Genomic DNA, 16,562 nt, shown 5'->3' on the forward strand with positions numbered 1-16,562 from the left:
CTTCAGTCGTGTCCATCTCTGTGTGACCCCATAAACGGCAGCCCACCAGGCTCCCCTGTCGCTGGGATTCTCCAGGCAAGAACACTGGAGTGGGTTGCCATTTCCTTCTCCAAGAGCAAGTCTACTTAACTAAAATAAGAAAGTACCTCTCTTAAAAAAAAAAAAGACTGGTAGAGTCCCCTTTAACTTTAATATTTTATGGAAGTAACTCTCTTTAACAAAAAAAATGACTGGTAGAGTCCCCTTTAATTTTAATATTTTATGAGTCTTATCCTAAACCCTTTACAGTGAAGATCAAACAAGAAACCATGTGTTAAAGCACTGAGAAGCAGGACAACACATTAGAAAGAGTACCTACTTAATTTATTTATTTTGGCCACACCACACTCAAGGCATCTTAGTCCCTGACCAGAGTCTAAACCCATACCCTCTGCAGTGGAAGCAGGGATACTTAATGGTTGGGCTGCCAAGAAGTCCTCAGGAGTACCTACTTTAGATCAGACAAACCTGGGTTCAAGATTTTGCTCTACTTACAAATCGGTGACTGCAGGCAAATTACTTAACCCTCTGAGCCTGACTTAACCCTGAGTCACAGAGTTATTGTGAGAATTAAATGAAATAATCTAACCTTAAATCCTTCTAGAACAAGGTGACAGATGAATCTATAAATAAAATATTACTGAGATAATTATGTAAAGGACCTGGTCTATTACAGGTGCTCAGTGACTTGGAGGAATACCTGACGTTGATCAGCCTCAAATGCCACACTCTCTTTTAAACCTTTATTTGTCTCTAAATTAATATTCCCTAGAGGAAAATGGGAAAGATAAAAGGGAAATTTTCAGAGTGGAAATGAAAGTAGTGATTAAAAGGATAAAAAAGGGGGCTATTAGGAACCTTGAGTCTTTAGAGTCCTAGATGTTTATCAGAGCATAAGTTAAGGAAAAGAGAAATGCAAGCAGCTCCTTGTATTTGATTGGAACTGAGGGTAGAGGGCACTTCCCTCCCTAGAAGCTTTGGCTTTGCTCAACCACCTCCTGTAAAGCAAACAACAATTACCGCTTGGTTTCCTATTGATACTGGGATTGAAGAGGGTGGGGAAGGAACAGGTAAAGATGATCTAATCTGCAAAACTCTTGGATTTAGCCCTCCTTTGCTGTTCCTTACTGGACCTGCTGTCTTCCTCCCTTGCACCCCACAAATGTTTGTACTCTGTTTTCAGGACAGAAGTTTGTAAGATTTTTTTCTTCTTTGGCACAGGAACTGAGAAAAAGAATCAGAAGGCACGTTTTTATCAGAATACCAGGTTATAAGGTGAAAGGTTGTAAACAACTCTGTCCAGGACAACTCCATTTCAGAACATGTCTTGGCCACAGGCCTGGTAGGCAGCAGCTGCCAAAGTGAAATCTTTTTCTGGCATTTAAGGGAACCCAGGCACAAAACAGCACAAACAAGTGTTCTGCACCAAGTTTTGCAAAACGGGAAAGAAAGAAGAAACTGGAGCCCAAGAGAGGGACTTAAAGCAAAAGAGAATGGTATTAAGATTTTTTTTAAAAAAGCAAGTCAGTACTCCATAGCTGTGACCAAGTAAATACTGGCATTCCCCTTTCTCTAAGATGTTCCAAATATATACCACCCTCATCTGTCACATTCACCTCTCCTCCCTGCCCCTCAACATTTATGCAGTTACACATCACACACTGTTTAATAATATTGTCATTATGTATTTATTTGTCAACATTTTGGTATTTCAGATTTACATACACTTCCACATCTATCAACCTAAAAATTCTCTCAGAAGCTACAATTAAACATTTTAAAATTACTTTAGTGAGAGTCTCACCTTCCCTGCTCTACCTACTTCAACCAATATTGCTGACCAACTAAAAACAACTCAGGCCTTATTGGTTAACTTTCTTAAACAGGGTGCCGCCTCAAAACCACACACCCTAAGGATCAACATGTTCCCCTTTTTGTTCTGGGGGTTGGTCCTGTGGGTGTGTGTTTTCCAGTAGTCTTGATGCCTGATTCTTGAGCTTGCTTAATAGTGCAGTTGGGTTGTAACTTGTTAGCCTTAGGGTGTCAACCCAGTTAGGGTGTGCAAGAGCAAGTAAGAAGGATCCTTCACAGCAGTGAATAGCCATCTTCTTGCTAAGAGGGCAGGATCTCTATATATTCTAATGCTTCTTGTTTACTTCCCCATCTCAGTCTTGGGAACACTGTCTTCCTCTTTCTAGCACAAGAAATGAGGTAATAATCTCCTGATTCTCCAACCCATGGGGAGGAACTCAGGAATCAAAGAAAAAGGAGAAGAATTCCTGTATCTGTGCACACAAGTCTTTCTTACTGCATCTCTGAAAAATTTCTCAGGAGTCAGCTCCTAAGGCACCTCACGGCCAGCTAGGGAAAAACCCATCTGACAGAGAGCCAAATAACACAGGACGAAGAGTCAGGGTTTCTTTTAGCTTTAACATACAGTGTGCTAACGATCCTTCTGTCTTTTCTTCCCTTTCTTACCTATTTCTAAACAGTTTAGGGGAAAAAAAACTTTCCAAAGACTGCAGAATGGTTCCCTCAAACAGAAATACGGCCATCTTTCCCTGACACTTTCCCTCTGACGTTGACAACTTTCCTGCTTTTAACTAACTTGAAGGCTGTGAGGAGTGTGGGCAGCAGATTTAGTGGTGTATCTCTGATTTAGTAAGTTGGAAGGGGGAGGAAGACGAGACAGTTAAAATAACTCAGGAAAAAGATGACTAGAGTGAAGCCTTTTTTTTTTTTTTTTTTTAATTACTTTCCTGGAGAAGCAGGGAGTGAGATACTCAGAGCCCAAAGAACAAACTTTAACGAAGAGGTAATGAGGTAACTGAGAGAACATAAATAAAGTGTTCCCTAACTCTGCAGATCAGGGACTGAAGAGATGACGGGATAAGTGGCAGGACGTGGATACGCCCGTACTGTACCACTCCAGAGAACAGAGAGAACCGAGTGGAGGACGCGGGGGCAGAAGCACACGGACCGGAGCCCCCAGCCTCCAGCCCAGGGGGCTAGAAAGGGAGTGGGGGATGGCTAATCAGTCCCATATACTCACTTTGCTGTGACCGCTGAAGAGAGGTTAAAAATTTGTGACAAGTTCTCTTTTCCTTCCCACACAGCCGGGATTTTTTATGGGGGGAGCGGGGAGGAGCAGGGGGTTTGTTGATTTTTGAGAGATGCGGGGCAAGAGGACAAAGCGGATCTTCCTCAACAGTAACGACTGCACTCCCTGTCCTCCGCCCCATCCTCAAGTATTCTTGGAGCTCTGGGATTGTTTTTCACACGACTTGCGATTTGTGAGCCGGGAATAAACAGTCACCTCTAAATTAATTACATTGGCTGAGGTTAGGCATGGAATTCCATCATAAGCACATTTTCCTTTTACCTCAAAATAATAGCTACCACTCCAAAAGCATCCACACCCGCCCTTCGAAGACCACTGGCCTCGGATAGATTTTGGGGTCAGTGAAGCAGTCCTTCCTTGGGCACATGGGAAGCCGCCCCATAGCCCCTCCGCCCCCTCCTCCCAGCCCCGCAGCGATGCACAACAACCGTTTTCCCCGCCAGGAGCACACTGTGTCCACGCGCTGCTGCGACCTCGCTGATTGGTAGGGCTCCTGGTAAACAAGGAGCGGGCAGCCAATGGGAGAGCTGTGCACGAGGGGAGCACGAGCCTCCAGGCCAGCGTTCGCGTGGACCTGCCTGCCGGGCTACTATATAAAGCAGTTTCCGGCTCTCAGTTGCAAACTATCGTTTCGTTTTCTGAGGTGGAACGCTTTAAGCCTTCCCGCCGAGATCCGGAGCTGTCCTCCAGCTGTTAGAAAGAAAGAGCTTATTTTTCTTTTGCAGTCTCTTGATACAACTCGCGGCTTACATTTTTGGGTGGACGTGTTTTCGAAAATTCAGTAGAGAACTGAAAAGTGAAAAAGTTTTAACTTACAGCAAAAGGTCCTTTGATTGAGAGTTTTGTTTTGTCCTCATTTTTAACTCTTAAGCGGACCCAGCCCAACATGGTGATGTTCAAGAAGATCAAGTCTTTCGAGGTAGTTTTTAACGACCCCGAAAAGGTGTACGGCAGTGGGGAGAAGGTGGCTGGCCGGGTGATAGTGGAAGTGTGTGAAGTCACTCGAGTCAAAGCTGTCAGGATCCTGGCTTGCGGAGTGGCCAAAGTCCTGTGGATACAGGGATCCCAGCAGTGCAAGCAGACGTTGGACTACTTACGCTACGAAGACACGCTTCTCCTGGACGACCAACCAGCTGGTAAGTGACCCAACTGTTTGCTGGAGGGTGAAAGCGGATTCAAGAAGAGAATTGATACGGATAAAGCCCACACTGTAGATCCTAAATTGCCCGGGTTGTGGGGTTTGAATTTTGTGTGGCTTTTTTATCTTTTTTAGCTTTAACTTGCTAACTGCTACCCCTACCCCCACCCCCAAAAAAGGGTGATTTGTGCAACTTCTCAGGGTGCTGTGTTCTGCGGGTGATTCTGAGGGATGTTGACTCAGCTATTGAAAGGTTTTTATGTCTTAATAAATTGCTTGTTCTTTGCTTGCTTCTTGTTTGAGATGATGATAGGTTGAGCCTTTAAGCACTGCAGGGCTTTGCAACTTTTTGCTCAGCGAATGCATCAGAATCTCATTTCAGAACATCAGGGGTTCTGCATTACTCTTGCATGCTGCCCAAGAATTCCTTATTGCATAGAGGCATTTTAAGTGTAACAAGAAACCTAGAAGCTTCTCCTTTTTCTCTTCCTTCAGGTGAGAATGAGATGGTGATCATGAGACCTGGAAACAAATATGAATACAAGTTCGGCTTTGAGCTTCCTCAGGGGTAGGTAACTAAATGCATCTGTGATCTTATCTGTCTGTAAAAATCTTCCCCTCTTTTGATCAGTTACTCTTCTTGGAGAGCATTTTTAAATTGTTTCCTTTTTCTTGATAAAGGCCTCTGGGAACATCTTTCAAAGGAAAATATGGGTGTGTGGACTACTGGGTGAAGGCTTTTCTTGATCGTCCCAGCCAGCCAACTCAAGAGACAAAGAAAAACTTTGAAGTGATGGATCTAGTGGATGTCAATACTCCTGATTTACTGGTGAGATTCATTTTAAAAGTCTCTTCTTTTGGGTTTCAGAGATAAGTAGTTAGGTTTTTAGGGCATTAAAGTGACGCCCGTCAGGGAATCAAGTCCTTAAGTCATCAAGGTGGGAGAGAAAACTACCTACTTTAAGCAGTGGAAAGAGAAGCAGAGAAAGGATCTCTAGAGATTCTCAAAACGTCTTTTTCCACTTCATTCTATATAGGAACCTGTGTCAGCTAAAAAGGAGAAGAAAGTTTCCTGCATGTTCATACCTGATGGGCGGGTGTCTGTCTCTGCACGAATTGACAGAAAAGGATTCTGTGAAGGTAAAAATCTAGTGCTGAAAATGAGAGACCCTTAAAACAGGAACTGTGGGTTTGGGAGTAAGGGCAGGAGGCAGGGACAGATTAAAAGTCATGGATTGCACTGAGCATGTTTTCATCTTTCTCATTGCCAGGTGATGAGATTAACATCCATGCTGATTTTGAGAATACGTGTTCCCGCATCGTGATCCCCAAAGCTGCCATTGTGGCCCGCCACACTTATCTTGCCAATGGCCAGACCAAGGTGCTGACGCAGAAGTTATCATCAGTCAGAGGCAATCATATTATCTCCGGAACCTGTGCATCATGGCGTGGCAAGAGCCTTCGAGTGCAGAAGATCAGGCCTTCTATCTTGGGCTGCAATATCCTGCGAGTTGAATACTCCTTACTGGTGAGTGGGTGGATGGGGTTGGAGAAAGAAATTGTTCATTGGTCTAAACGATAGTGGTGTTTCTCCAGATTTCTAGCCTAACAAACTGATGTCTTCCTTTCTAGATCTACGTTAGCGTCCCTGGCTCCAAGAAAGTCATTCTTGACCTGCCCCTGGTTATTGGCAGCAGGTCAGGCCTCAGCAGCCGGACATCCAGCATGGCCAGCCAAACCAGCTCCGAGATGAGTTGGGTAGACCTGAACATCCCAGATACCCCAGAAGGTGAGCCAGACACCTGATCTCATTTTTTTCCCTCTGGCCTGGGTGGGTTTGTAAAATTGTGGTTAGGCTTTTCTTGGCTGGGCTTCTTATCTCCATGCTTTCTCTCTCTAGCTCCTCCTTGCTATATGGATAGCATTGCTGAAGATCACCGGTTGGAGAGCCCCACTACTCCTCTGCTAGATGACACAGATGGTTCTCAAGACAGCCCTATTTTTATGTATGCTCCTGAGTTCAGGTTCATGCCACCACCTACTTACTCTGAGGTGAGAATTGTCATTTACCACTACATTTGTCCTAAGCCTTTTATAGGAAGTTAACTTCTTGGGATTGCCAGACTGGATTGTTGTGTTTTTTCTTACCCAAACTAAAATACTCCTTCTTTTCTTTCTCCCAGGTTGATCCCTGCATCCTGAACAACAATGTGCAGTGAGCATGTGGAAGAAAAGAAGCAGTTATACCTACCTGTTTCTTTTCATCTCTCTTCCTGGACTCTTTGATTTTTTAGAGACTCAACAGTCTCCACAGTGGGGTACAGGTCCACCCCAGCCTCTGACTCTCCAGTGTAGGAGGTGATCAGCAGGCAATCTCCTGGGCCTTAAAGGGTGCATACTCTTAAAGGGTGGTCCTCAGCCAGCGAGATGATGTGATAGAGTTTTTTGCTAGATGGGTTTAAAAACACATTAGAAAAAAAACTAAGGCCCATCCCATTTTCTTGAATCTCTTCGAAAATTGAGGCATTTTCAGTAGTTTTGAGTAAGGGGTAGAAATGGCATCCTGGAATGGTGTTCCCACGGTTAAATTGAGGGGATTATATAATAGAGATATTGTTATAACAATAGATCTTGAACCTCTGCCATGTGGAGGAGAGCCAATTTAGCAAACTAAGAAAGTGAAAAGAAAAAATGGTCATGGCCAAAACTTTGGGAAAAGGATATTCTTAAAATCATTGTTCCCCACTGTTTGTACACTTACAGAAAAAGAAAAGCCCTCCAGAATTGATTGGGTTTGGACTCTGGAGCAAGCTTCCCATGTGAATTAAAGGGGAGGAGCTTTAAGTTTCATTGTTTAGAAAGTAGTTTTAATCAGTCATAAAGCAGTAGTAACTGTGCCCCACCAGAGGTCTTAAAAGCCATTTTTAGAGCTTGTTGCACTGTGTTCTCCTGTTGGCAAACATTTTTATGTGGGAGAATGTTTTTTTTTGTCGTGTGACTCCTTGGAATTGATTCTGAGGCAGTGTCCTTAGCACTTTAGTTTGTGTCAAATTTGGGGTTTTTTCCTTTCTCAGATGTAAGCTAAAACTGGTCTACTATGTCTCTAGGGGTAAGCACAATGACAGGGAAAAAAAAGTGTTCCTGCTTTTGAGACTTTGTCCCAGTGTACGGAATTCTGCATTTCTGACACTGATCACGTGAGAAGGGTTGCTGCTATCAGCCTTGCCCACTGTGACTTCTCCAAACCCAAGGAGGAACCCTAGATAAAATGCCCCAACACTGTGATGAGAGCATCCAGATGTTGCCATGAGAAACCAGAAGGCAGATCTTCACAGAAGCCCCAAGGGCTCACTTCCTGCCCAGTGTTAGGAGACAGGGTTGTTGACAGCCCCTGTCTCACTGCAGCCTCTAGCACTTGGTCAGTCACTCTCCACCTTAGCACTTTGTTCACTGTCCTGTGTCAGAGCTCTGAGCTCTACCCTTTTCTGAAAAAGTATGTGGGCTGAAGGTTTCATTTTTTGTTTTTTAATTGTATATCTTTTTGTATGAGAAAAACTATATTTTGTACTTAACCAGATATATTTTTCACCCCAGGTAGGGGTATTCTTTGTAAAAAAAAAAAAAAAGAAAATAAAAAGTTTTTTAATGGCAAAAAAATGTTTCTCTTCTTGTCTGTAAGATAATATTGAAGTTATTAGAAAGAAAATGTGCCTAAAGGAGCTTTCCCCCTTACTTCACAACTCAGATTGTTGAAAACCCTATAGAGAAACCATTTCTTATTGATCCTAAGGACTATGGTCAGAATGGGGGTGAGGAGGGAAGGAATTTGAGCTACATTGTCTTTTGTCCAATTCCCTGAAGAACTTCAGTGAATAGTGGGGTCTTCTGGTGGTCTGATCTGGTTTTCTACATCTTTAGTTAATCATTACTAAATTTCTTCAGCTTTGGAGTATATAAGGCTTTTTTTTGTTTGTTTATTTGTTTAATGAGCTCCTGAAATACAGAGAAATGAATTTTGTAAGGGCATTTGGGAGGAAAGTGTTATGGTACTTTTATTTCTTATTTTGGTTTCATCATAGTTTCTTGCCAGTAAAAATGTGGTTTATATGTAGGAAGACAAAACAGGACTAAAGGATTTTTACAGTTAATGAATATCAAGTTTTTTGAAGACAGCTACCATTTTTTTTAAATCTCTGCAGCTCCTAGAACAATTCCTATCCAGGCACATGATCATAACTCAGTAAATGTTTGCTGAACATTCAAATCCACCTTCCTCCTTAGGGTATGGTTTACAGTTCCTGTTACTTCTTTGTAGAGTAATAACAACAGATTGATACCACAACTCCACCTCTAATTGAAATGATTATTATTCCTAAAGGAGTAACTTACAGTGATAAACCCTGAGATGGCAGAGGTTAACATACATTCTGATTTCTGTTTCATTTAAACTTCTGCAGACAAATTTAGTCTTAGCCTTTATTGGGAGAGGGGTGTTGGCTTTTCCGTGGATCTCCACATAGTAATTCCCAACTTCAGACTCCTGAAAGTTCATTAAAAATGAAAGTGTTAGTTCAGTTGTGTCTGACTCTTTATGACCCCATGGGTTGTAGCCCACCAGGGTCCTCTCTCTCGAATTCTCCAGGCAAGAATATTGGAGTGGGTAGCCCTTCCTGACCCAAGGATTGAACCTGGGCTCTGCATTGCAGGCAGATTCTTTACCGTCTGAGCCAACAGCGTTCATAAAATCAGTGTAAATTGAACAGAAAGTGAGATTGAAAAGATTCTTTTGCAGTTGTCTTTGTGTCTAGCTTTCATTCTCAGTAGTTGTTTTGCGCCTCCTGTTTTTTCTTTATCAAGGCATCAGGTTCTAGCTCTGTTGCCATGGTGACTGTCACCTTCACTCTCACCTTTGCCTCCTCCATTTCTTACCTGTTGACGAATTTAGAGCCTCCTCCCTCTTTCAAATCTGTGGCCAGATTTGAAACCAGGTCAAAGTTGATGGAAAGTTTTTCTGGAGCTTGTTTTCCAGGGACTGGAGGGGTAGGGCAAGGACAAGAGCTGGCCAGAGGGCAGGACAAAGAGAAGGGGAGACCATGGAGCACACAACTCTGGTTGTGTACACAGCCTGGCTACTGGAGTGTGATACAAGGGGATGGAGAGGGTAGATAACTTACAGCCAAGGTCTGATAGAGACTTGAGCCTTGAAGGGCCAGAACATATGCACCCTCTCCTGATAGCATAATAGCTCAAATCCAGCACAGTCCAACAGAACTTCTGTAATGATGGAAAGGTGGTACATTTGCACTAATACAGTAGGCACTATTCACACGTGACAAGTGCTCTAAAATGTGTGGCTGCTTTTACTGACAAACTGAATTTTTATTTTTGTTTGTTTTAAATTTAGTTAGCTCCATGTGACTAGTAACTGACACAGAAAAATCTGAGGAAGGAAGGAACCAGCTATAGCTCTTCACCCAGAGGAAATACATCCCTCCCTTAAAGCACAAAAGTCTCTACTGGACTTCCTTTTGACTTTGATACACAACTCCTACTTCACCTCAGGACATCTGCATATGGGCTCACTTAAGTAGTCTTCCTTGGGTCCTAGCCCAGCTGTTTCTCCATTTAAGTGGGTGGATATTTTGGGTCTTCCTTTCCCATACTCTTCTCATATGTCTATTAATTTTTAAGGAACTATAACCTACATATACACCCATTAAAGGAGATCCAGTTCTTAGTATCATTTATTCATTAGGTCTAATCTGGTATAGGAAGATTTAAAAGAAGACAGAAAGAAAACTAAAGAGAGAAAATAGTTAGAGAAAGTAAAATTAAATAAGTAAAATTAATAAGAAAAGAACTGATACTTCTACAATTAGGATCCTGGACCATCTTGATAACTCTGAACAGACTGGAAAAAACAAAGATATAATTTGGGAGGGAAAAGTATGGAGATCTGACCAAGCACCTGGTCAATAAAAAAATCACACAAGAGCTAAAGGTTATGAAGTGGGCTGAAGAAGTGACTTTTGCCCAGTTTTTTCACTACTATATAGACCTTTTCCTAGAATTCCTTCCATGGACTATCTCTAGGTGACAGAATGCATAAGATGGATAAGGAAAATGTTTTGCTGACCCTCCAGTAGCCCAGCCCTTATCTCAAGCATCCTGAACTCAGTAGTTCTGGAGTGGAAAAAAAACAAAGCAACTTTTGTCTCAGTTTCTGTTCTGTCCCTACATCCATCTCCATTTCCTAAGCTGAAAAACTCCCTCTCAGAGATAGCTACAGATCCAGGGCTGCGGTCCTGGAATAGGTGAGTCTATAGCCTAGAAAAAGTTCAAGACTAGCCTTCTTATTTAAGGAGAAATAGTATAGTGTGGTAATTAAGCACATGTACCCTGGAGTCAAGCTATCTAAATTCAAATCCTACTTCTACCACTTAACAAACTGTATGACCTTGCAATTTGTTTAACCTGTGCTACAGTTTATCTGTAAAATGGAAAATAATAATAGTATCTACCTTAGAAGATTGCTGTAAGGATTTTAAAAATCTATGGGAAGTGTTTCAACAATGGCAAACAAGTGCTTTTTAAAAATTTTAAATATTTATTTTGCTGTGCTGGGTCTTCATTCTTCCATGGGCTTTCTCTAATTGCAGAGAGCAGGGCCTACTCTCTAGTTCTGGCACACAGGCTTCTCATTGTGGTGGCTTCTCATGTTGCAGAGCATGAGCTTTAGGCGCACCGGCTTCCATAGTTTCAGCTTGTGGGCTCTAGAGTTAGGGTTCAGTGGTTGTGGCAAATGGGCTTAGTTGCCCTAAGGAAGATGTGGAGTCTTCCTGCACCAGAGATTGAACCTGTGTCCCCTGCATTGGCAGGTGGATTCCTATCCACTGTACTACCCGTAAAGTCTAGAAACAAGTGCTCATTATCTAAGATATTGCGAAGGCATATTCACCACCACCACCTTGATTAGCTCAGTCCCAGGCATGTCCCCAGAACTGTCTTCCTCTGAACTGTCATAAATAACACCATTCTCTCTTTATTCCTCTGAACTCCCTTCCTGTGTTAGGGGAACAAAAGAGTCTGAGAAGAGGTCAGGGTACAGAAGCTGACTCCACCTTAGTTAATTTGGTGGTGGGAGAAAGGTGGCCCATTATTGGGACTCCCAACCACTGGGCCAGGACAGGCCCTCTGCACACCCCCATGGGGCCTTTCATACTCCTGCATGCTTCACAGGCCTCTGGAGTAACTCTGTTACTCCACCTTCTAGAAATCAGTTAATTGAGCTCTCAACTTTTCAGTACTATGGGACTGCCAGAGTTGGACAGGACTCAGTAACTAAACAACAACAAACTTTTCAGTACACAATTTCAGGGGAAAGATTCCCACCATTTGAAGTGATCAGCAGAGAAAGAGGGAGTGATGGACATATAATGTGACCCTACAAAGAACTCTCAGACTCCTCATTTGAAGGCATTGCATTTCATTTATTTCCCTAAGGTAAATGCATGACTGAGTAGCACAAAAACCAGTGGAGGTGAGCTCCACTGATGAAGCCCAATTTAGCCAATTTAGGCTATTCCTGTCTTGTCTTGACCCTTCCCTTGGTGTGACCCTGTTGTGTCCCCTAGGGAGCCTGTTATGTAAGGAGAAAAGAATGGACAGGTTCTGAAGGCTGGGGTTTTTCTGACTACTAATTGGTTGGTCATCTTCAGGTAATAGAGTGATGGGAGAAGGAAGAGGAGAGGAAGAACATGGGGATGTAACTGTGAAACCCACAGGCTTTGAGTCCTGAGATGTCACTCAGGGTCCATTCTTATTCCTTGTTGAGTGATGGAGCTGCTGACCACCTCTCCAAGTCAATCAAACAGTCAGTAAACAGGTTCTTGGAAATGTCTGGCTGGGTACCCAGCTCAGATATTTTTAACCTCTTGGATAGATGGACAGTGGAAGGATTTAGTTGCTAGGAGGAGAGGTGGGGTTCAGGACTGTGAGAACTGTGTTTCCCTTGTATGGTTCTGTGGCTAAAGCCCCTCCCTCTCCAGTCCACCTGTCTATATTCCAACTTCCTCCTTCGCCTATCCAGGCTCAGTTTCCTTCCTTCCTTCGTCTCCTGTTCTCCCATTTCTCTCTCTGTTTCATCTTTCATGCTTGCCTCACCTTCCAGCTCTGAGGAATCTTTGATTTCTGTTTCAGATCCCAGTATGTTTTTAGCTCCATATCCCTGAAGATCAGGGGAAAGGTGGTTGGGTGGTGACCAATGGCTCCTTTGCTTTTGCTGGAGAAAATGTTGCCTGCCACTGGGTACCCAAAGGCTTCTCCTTAGTTCTACTTCCTGAGCTGTCCTGTAGGAGAGCTCCATTCTCTCCTGCAGCCTCATAAACCTTACTGCCCCCAGCTCTTGGGAACAGAATTGGAGGTCTTGGAAGGCCAGGTTTGGGCCACACATACCTTTGGAAAGTAGAAGAAATGTTGGTAGAGGTCAGAGGCAGCAAACCATGGGCCCATAGGTGGAATCAGCTTGTAAGCATTTAGACATTTCTATAGTTTCTTCTTAAATATCAATATTTGAATTAGTTGTAAACACTAAACACCCTGGAGGAGGGCATGGCAACTCACTCCAGTATTCTTCCCTGGAGAATCCCAATGGAGAGAGGAGCCTGGTGGGCTACAGTTCATGGGGTTGCAAACAGATGGGACACGACTGAGCAACCAAGCACAGCACAAACATTAAACAATCAGATGTCAGTAAAATCTATTGTCTGGCTCCCCTTAAAAAGTAACCATCTTTGGTAACACTGAGACCACATTCCTTGATGGCATCAACCCGCTGGAGCTAAAAAAGTTAGGCAGAATCATATTTACCAGTTCTCGCCATCCCCTATTGCATTCCACTCACCTGTTTCACTTCTTTATACCCATCTGGTGTTAAGGTTTGTCTTAGGTTGTTACCTCTGGTCTAAGTAGGGCTTCTCTAATATTTCCTCTGAAGGACCCCCAAGATTACAGAGACTGAATTTCCCCCCCAGGGTTCCAGAACCATCCAAAGTAACCTGTCCCAAGCCAGATATGTCTTTGAAGTACCTGTTTTATGTTTAAAAACTACAAGTTTTGATTTAAATGGCATAATATATTTGTGTCATTTTAGTATAAGAATAGTGTATCTTCCCCCACCAAATCTTAAAAGTAAAATTGACATTCTGGAAGATGTGCCATGTGTAGTCTGTGGCTCCAAATATATTCACCATATCACCCATTGGTAAACTAATTGCAGTAGCACGATGCTACAGACATGAGGCAAAAAGAGACACGGAAATAAAGACGTGGCTAGAGAGTCAGAAAAGGAAAGGAATCTGAAAGACAATGAGTTGGAGGGACAAGTTGCTTTCTGGCTCTTAGCCACCCCTCCTGACCTAGCCCAGCCCAGCTCCTGAGAAGTTTGTAGACATCCCTGACACCTCTGGACAGGTGTAGAGTGGTGGCTCAGGGTGAAAACCTAGTGTCAAAACAGGGGCCAAGCATGGGAGAGGTGAGGGGCCAAGACCAGCCAAGTGTGGTCAGACAGGAAACATTGTCCAGGGGCCAAGGAACAGGCTTGCAGACAGGAAGTGGAGGGCTGAGAAAAGGACTGGTCAGCATTTGTCCTTTCTCTCACTGAGCCCATCTTTGTTTCACATCCTCTTACCCCACCCCTGCCCAAGAAAAAATGAGGCAAAGAGTTAACTTGACCTCCTTAGAGGTAGGGATTTCTTCTCCGGAATGGCTGTTTCTCTGGCCACAGAAGAATATAAGGAGGATGAGCACTGGGACTCCTTTCCCCGTCCACATGGGATGTCATCTATTCTCTCCAAGATAGGAAATACCCCAGATCTGTGTCCCTGACTCAGCTTAGTTTGTTTCCTCCACTCCTTTGGTGGTAAAGACAGGTCTAACCTCCCTCCTATTCTAGCACTATTAATGCTATTGTGGTTGTGGTTTAGTCGTTAAGTCGTGTCCAGCTCTTTGCGAACCCATGGACTGTAGCCCGCTAGGCTCCCCTGTCCATGGGATTCTCCATGTAAGAACACTGGAGTGGCTTGCCATTTCCTTCTCCAGGGGATCTTCTAGACCCAGGGACTGAACCCACGTCTCCCATGTTAGCAGTCAGATTCTGTACTTCTGAGCCACCAAGGAAGTCCACTATTAATGCTACCCTGACTGTAACAGAGAATGGTAGAGACACAATTTGGATATTTCTCCTTATCCATTTTATATTAAGGGAAATGGAATTACAGGGTGGAGAAGATTCAAGGAGAGGCAGGGGTCCAAGTTTTGGGAACTCCTAGTCCACAACTGAGACTCCCAGGAGGAGAAGTTTGAGAATGGAGAACAGTCCCAGAGTCAGAGGTCACTGGCGCACACCACCCCCTGCATTGGTCAGGACTGGATTGAGGAATCCCTGGATTCCTTTCCCAAAAGTCTTGGTGCCCAGGCTGCTCACATGTAGCCTCTCATGTCCTACAGTTAGGGTTGGATCACTCTCTTTCCACTGACTCCCATTAGAGTTGCAGAGGGAACCTCCTTTCCCTCCAGAATACAAAATGGCAAATTAAGTCCTGTTGGGGATAAGGCAAAGCCCTTTTTGAGGTGATTCTAAGAAACTAGAACTTCTTATTTCCAGCTTTCTAGTCCCAAATGATCTTGGGGAAAAAGTAAGTCTCAGTAGGGGAAAGGTCAGTGAAGAACAGGTCACCACTGTTCTGGCCGGATTAGCTAAACGAGCTATTTCTGTTTAGCTCATTTCTCCTCTTTATTCTCTGGCCAGACATGCTACTTGAGGGGGATAGAGGAGACCTGCCCCATAGGCCCCTTCCTCATCAGTCAGAAATTCCCTAGGAGTCTCCTTGAGTCCTGGCTTGCTGGTTGTGACCTTGAACTCTTCTTCCTTGCTAGTTAATGGAATTGCTGATCCTCCGGCTATTTGGGCTGAAGCAGTTTCGTGGAAAGGACTGCTAGATGCCTGAGGTATCTTTAGCATGTCCAGCTGAAAATGAGGTGGGGAAACCCAGCGGATGGAATGAGTTCAGCAAAAGTTGGACCCATCTTCACCTTTGTTCTCAGGAACATTTATTTGGATTCTTGCAGCGGATCAACAACAACTTGAAAGATTCCTTGTGGATGTCTAAATTCTGCTTCATACATGAAGAATTTGAGACTCGTAGACTGAATATGTGGAGAAGGAAATGGCAACCGACTTCCCCAAGGGCACAAAGCTATGAAATGGTGAAACTAGGACCACAAATCAGTGCTTTGCCCAGCTGAAATGGCAGCTTTCCCCCTTGGCTTAGTTCTTAAACTAGCCTACGCCTACAAGCCACCCTTCCTTCCTTTCAAAGTTCAACAGCAATAAAAATGAATTGAGGGGACTTCCCTGGCGGGCCAGTGGTTAAGACTTCTCCTTCCAAGGTGGGGGTGGTTGCTGGGCTTGATCCCTGGTTGGGGAGCTAAGATCTCAGATGCCTGGTGGCCAAAAAACAAAACAGAAGCTATATTGTAACAAATTCAACAAAGACTTTTTAAAAATGGTCCATATTAAAAAAAAACTTTAAAAAATGAATTGAGGAAAATATGTGTCCTTTCCTCACCAAATCATGGGTGTTCTGGGCATCCAATATTTGAGCCTCTAATTTTCTTCAGTTTCCACTTCGTATCTTCTAAACTGCATGTTGCATCTCCCATTCAGCACTCCTTCAAATCACCTGAGTCCCTGAGCCTAAACCTGTAGACCCCAATCTCAAGCTTCTGGCCCAAGATGGGAGCGGAACAATAGGCTATGGCACATAGGGTAGGGAAGGATACTATTCTTGCCCAAGAATCTACCCTGCCTGGGACCAGTGCGGCCTAGATCATGGGCATGGGAACAATCTGTTCAACACAAGCAAACACGTAATACAGGGCTGAGCAAGAAGAGTGTGAGGCCTCTCTAAGTGTTTGTAAGCTGTGTCTTGACTTCAGCCCTTTCAGATGGTCCTCCAGAGGACTAGCAGCCCCCCATGCCATGTACTGAGCCTTAGGCTTCAGCTTCAGCCTGCCCAACAGGGTCTATGGAAAGTAGGGGAAAGGTCAATGGAAACAGTCTAGCTCATTCCTGGAACCGTTCCGGAATCTGGGGAAGCTGCTGGGTCCCTTGTCTCTGGCTTTGTTCAGCAAGGTCACCTGCCAGGAAGGACAGGAGGCCAGATAGGAAAGAGTCCAAGAATGGACTGATCTCTCTTGACACTT

The 16,562-nt window shown here is 43.8% G+C and overlaps 1 protein-coding gene across 1 annotated transcript; it reads left to right on the forward strand.

Annotated features, from left to right (window-relative positions):
• The first annotated feature begins 3,794 nt into the window (after positions 1 to 3,794).
• On the forward strand, positions 3,795 to 7,955 carry TXNIP (thioredoxin interacting protein). Its single transcript, XM_052636589.1, has 8 exons — positions 3,795 to 4,296; positions 4,794 to 4,866; positions 4,980 to 5,127; positions 5,336 to 5,438; positions 5,570 to 5,826; positions 5,931 to 6,087; positions 6,199 to 6,350; positions 6,482 to 7,955. Exons 1-8 carry the CDS (start codon positions 4,047 to 4,049, stop codon positions 6,515 to 6,517), a joined length of 1,176 nt encoding a protein of 391 aa, XP_052492549.1. The 5' UTR covers positions 3,795 to 4,046; the 3' UTR covers positions 6,518 to 7,955.
• Positions 7,956 to 16,562: the final 8,607 nt, after the last annotated feature.

This window comes from Budorcas taxicolor, chromosome 3 (genome assembly GCF_023091745.1).
Source record: "Budorcas taxicolor isolate Tak-1 chromosome 3, Takin1.1, whole genome shotgun sequence".
NCBI classification, from domain to species: domain Eukaryota; kingdom Metazoa; phylum Chordata; class Mammalia; order Artiodactyla; family Bovidae; genus Budorcas; species Budorcas taxicolor.

Bases quoted from the DNA above. Each gene is read 5' to 3' on its own strand.
- TXNIP (XM_052636589.1), top strand. From the start codon at position 4,047: ATGGTGATGTTCAAGAAGATCAAGTCTTTCGAGGTAGTTTTTAACGAC. The intron at 5,439-5,569 runs GTAAAAATCTAG...TCTCATTGCCAG, and splicing joins CAGAAAAGGATTCTGTGAAG to GTGATGAGATTAACATCCAT. The intron at 5,827-5,930 runs GTGAGTGGGTGG...CTTCCTTTCTAG, and splicing joins GAGTTGAATACTCCTTACTG to ATCTACGTTAGCGTCCCTGG.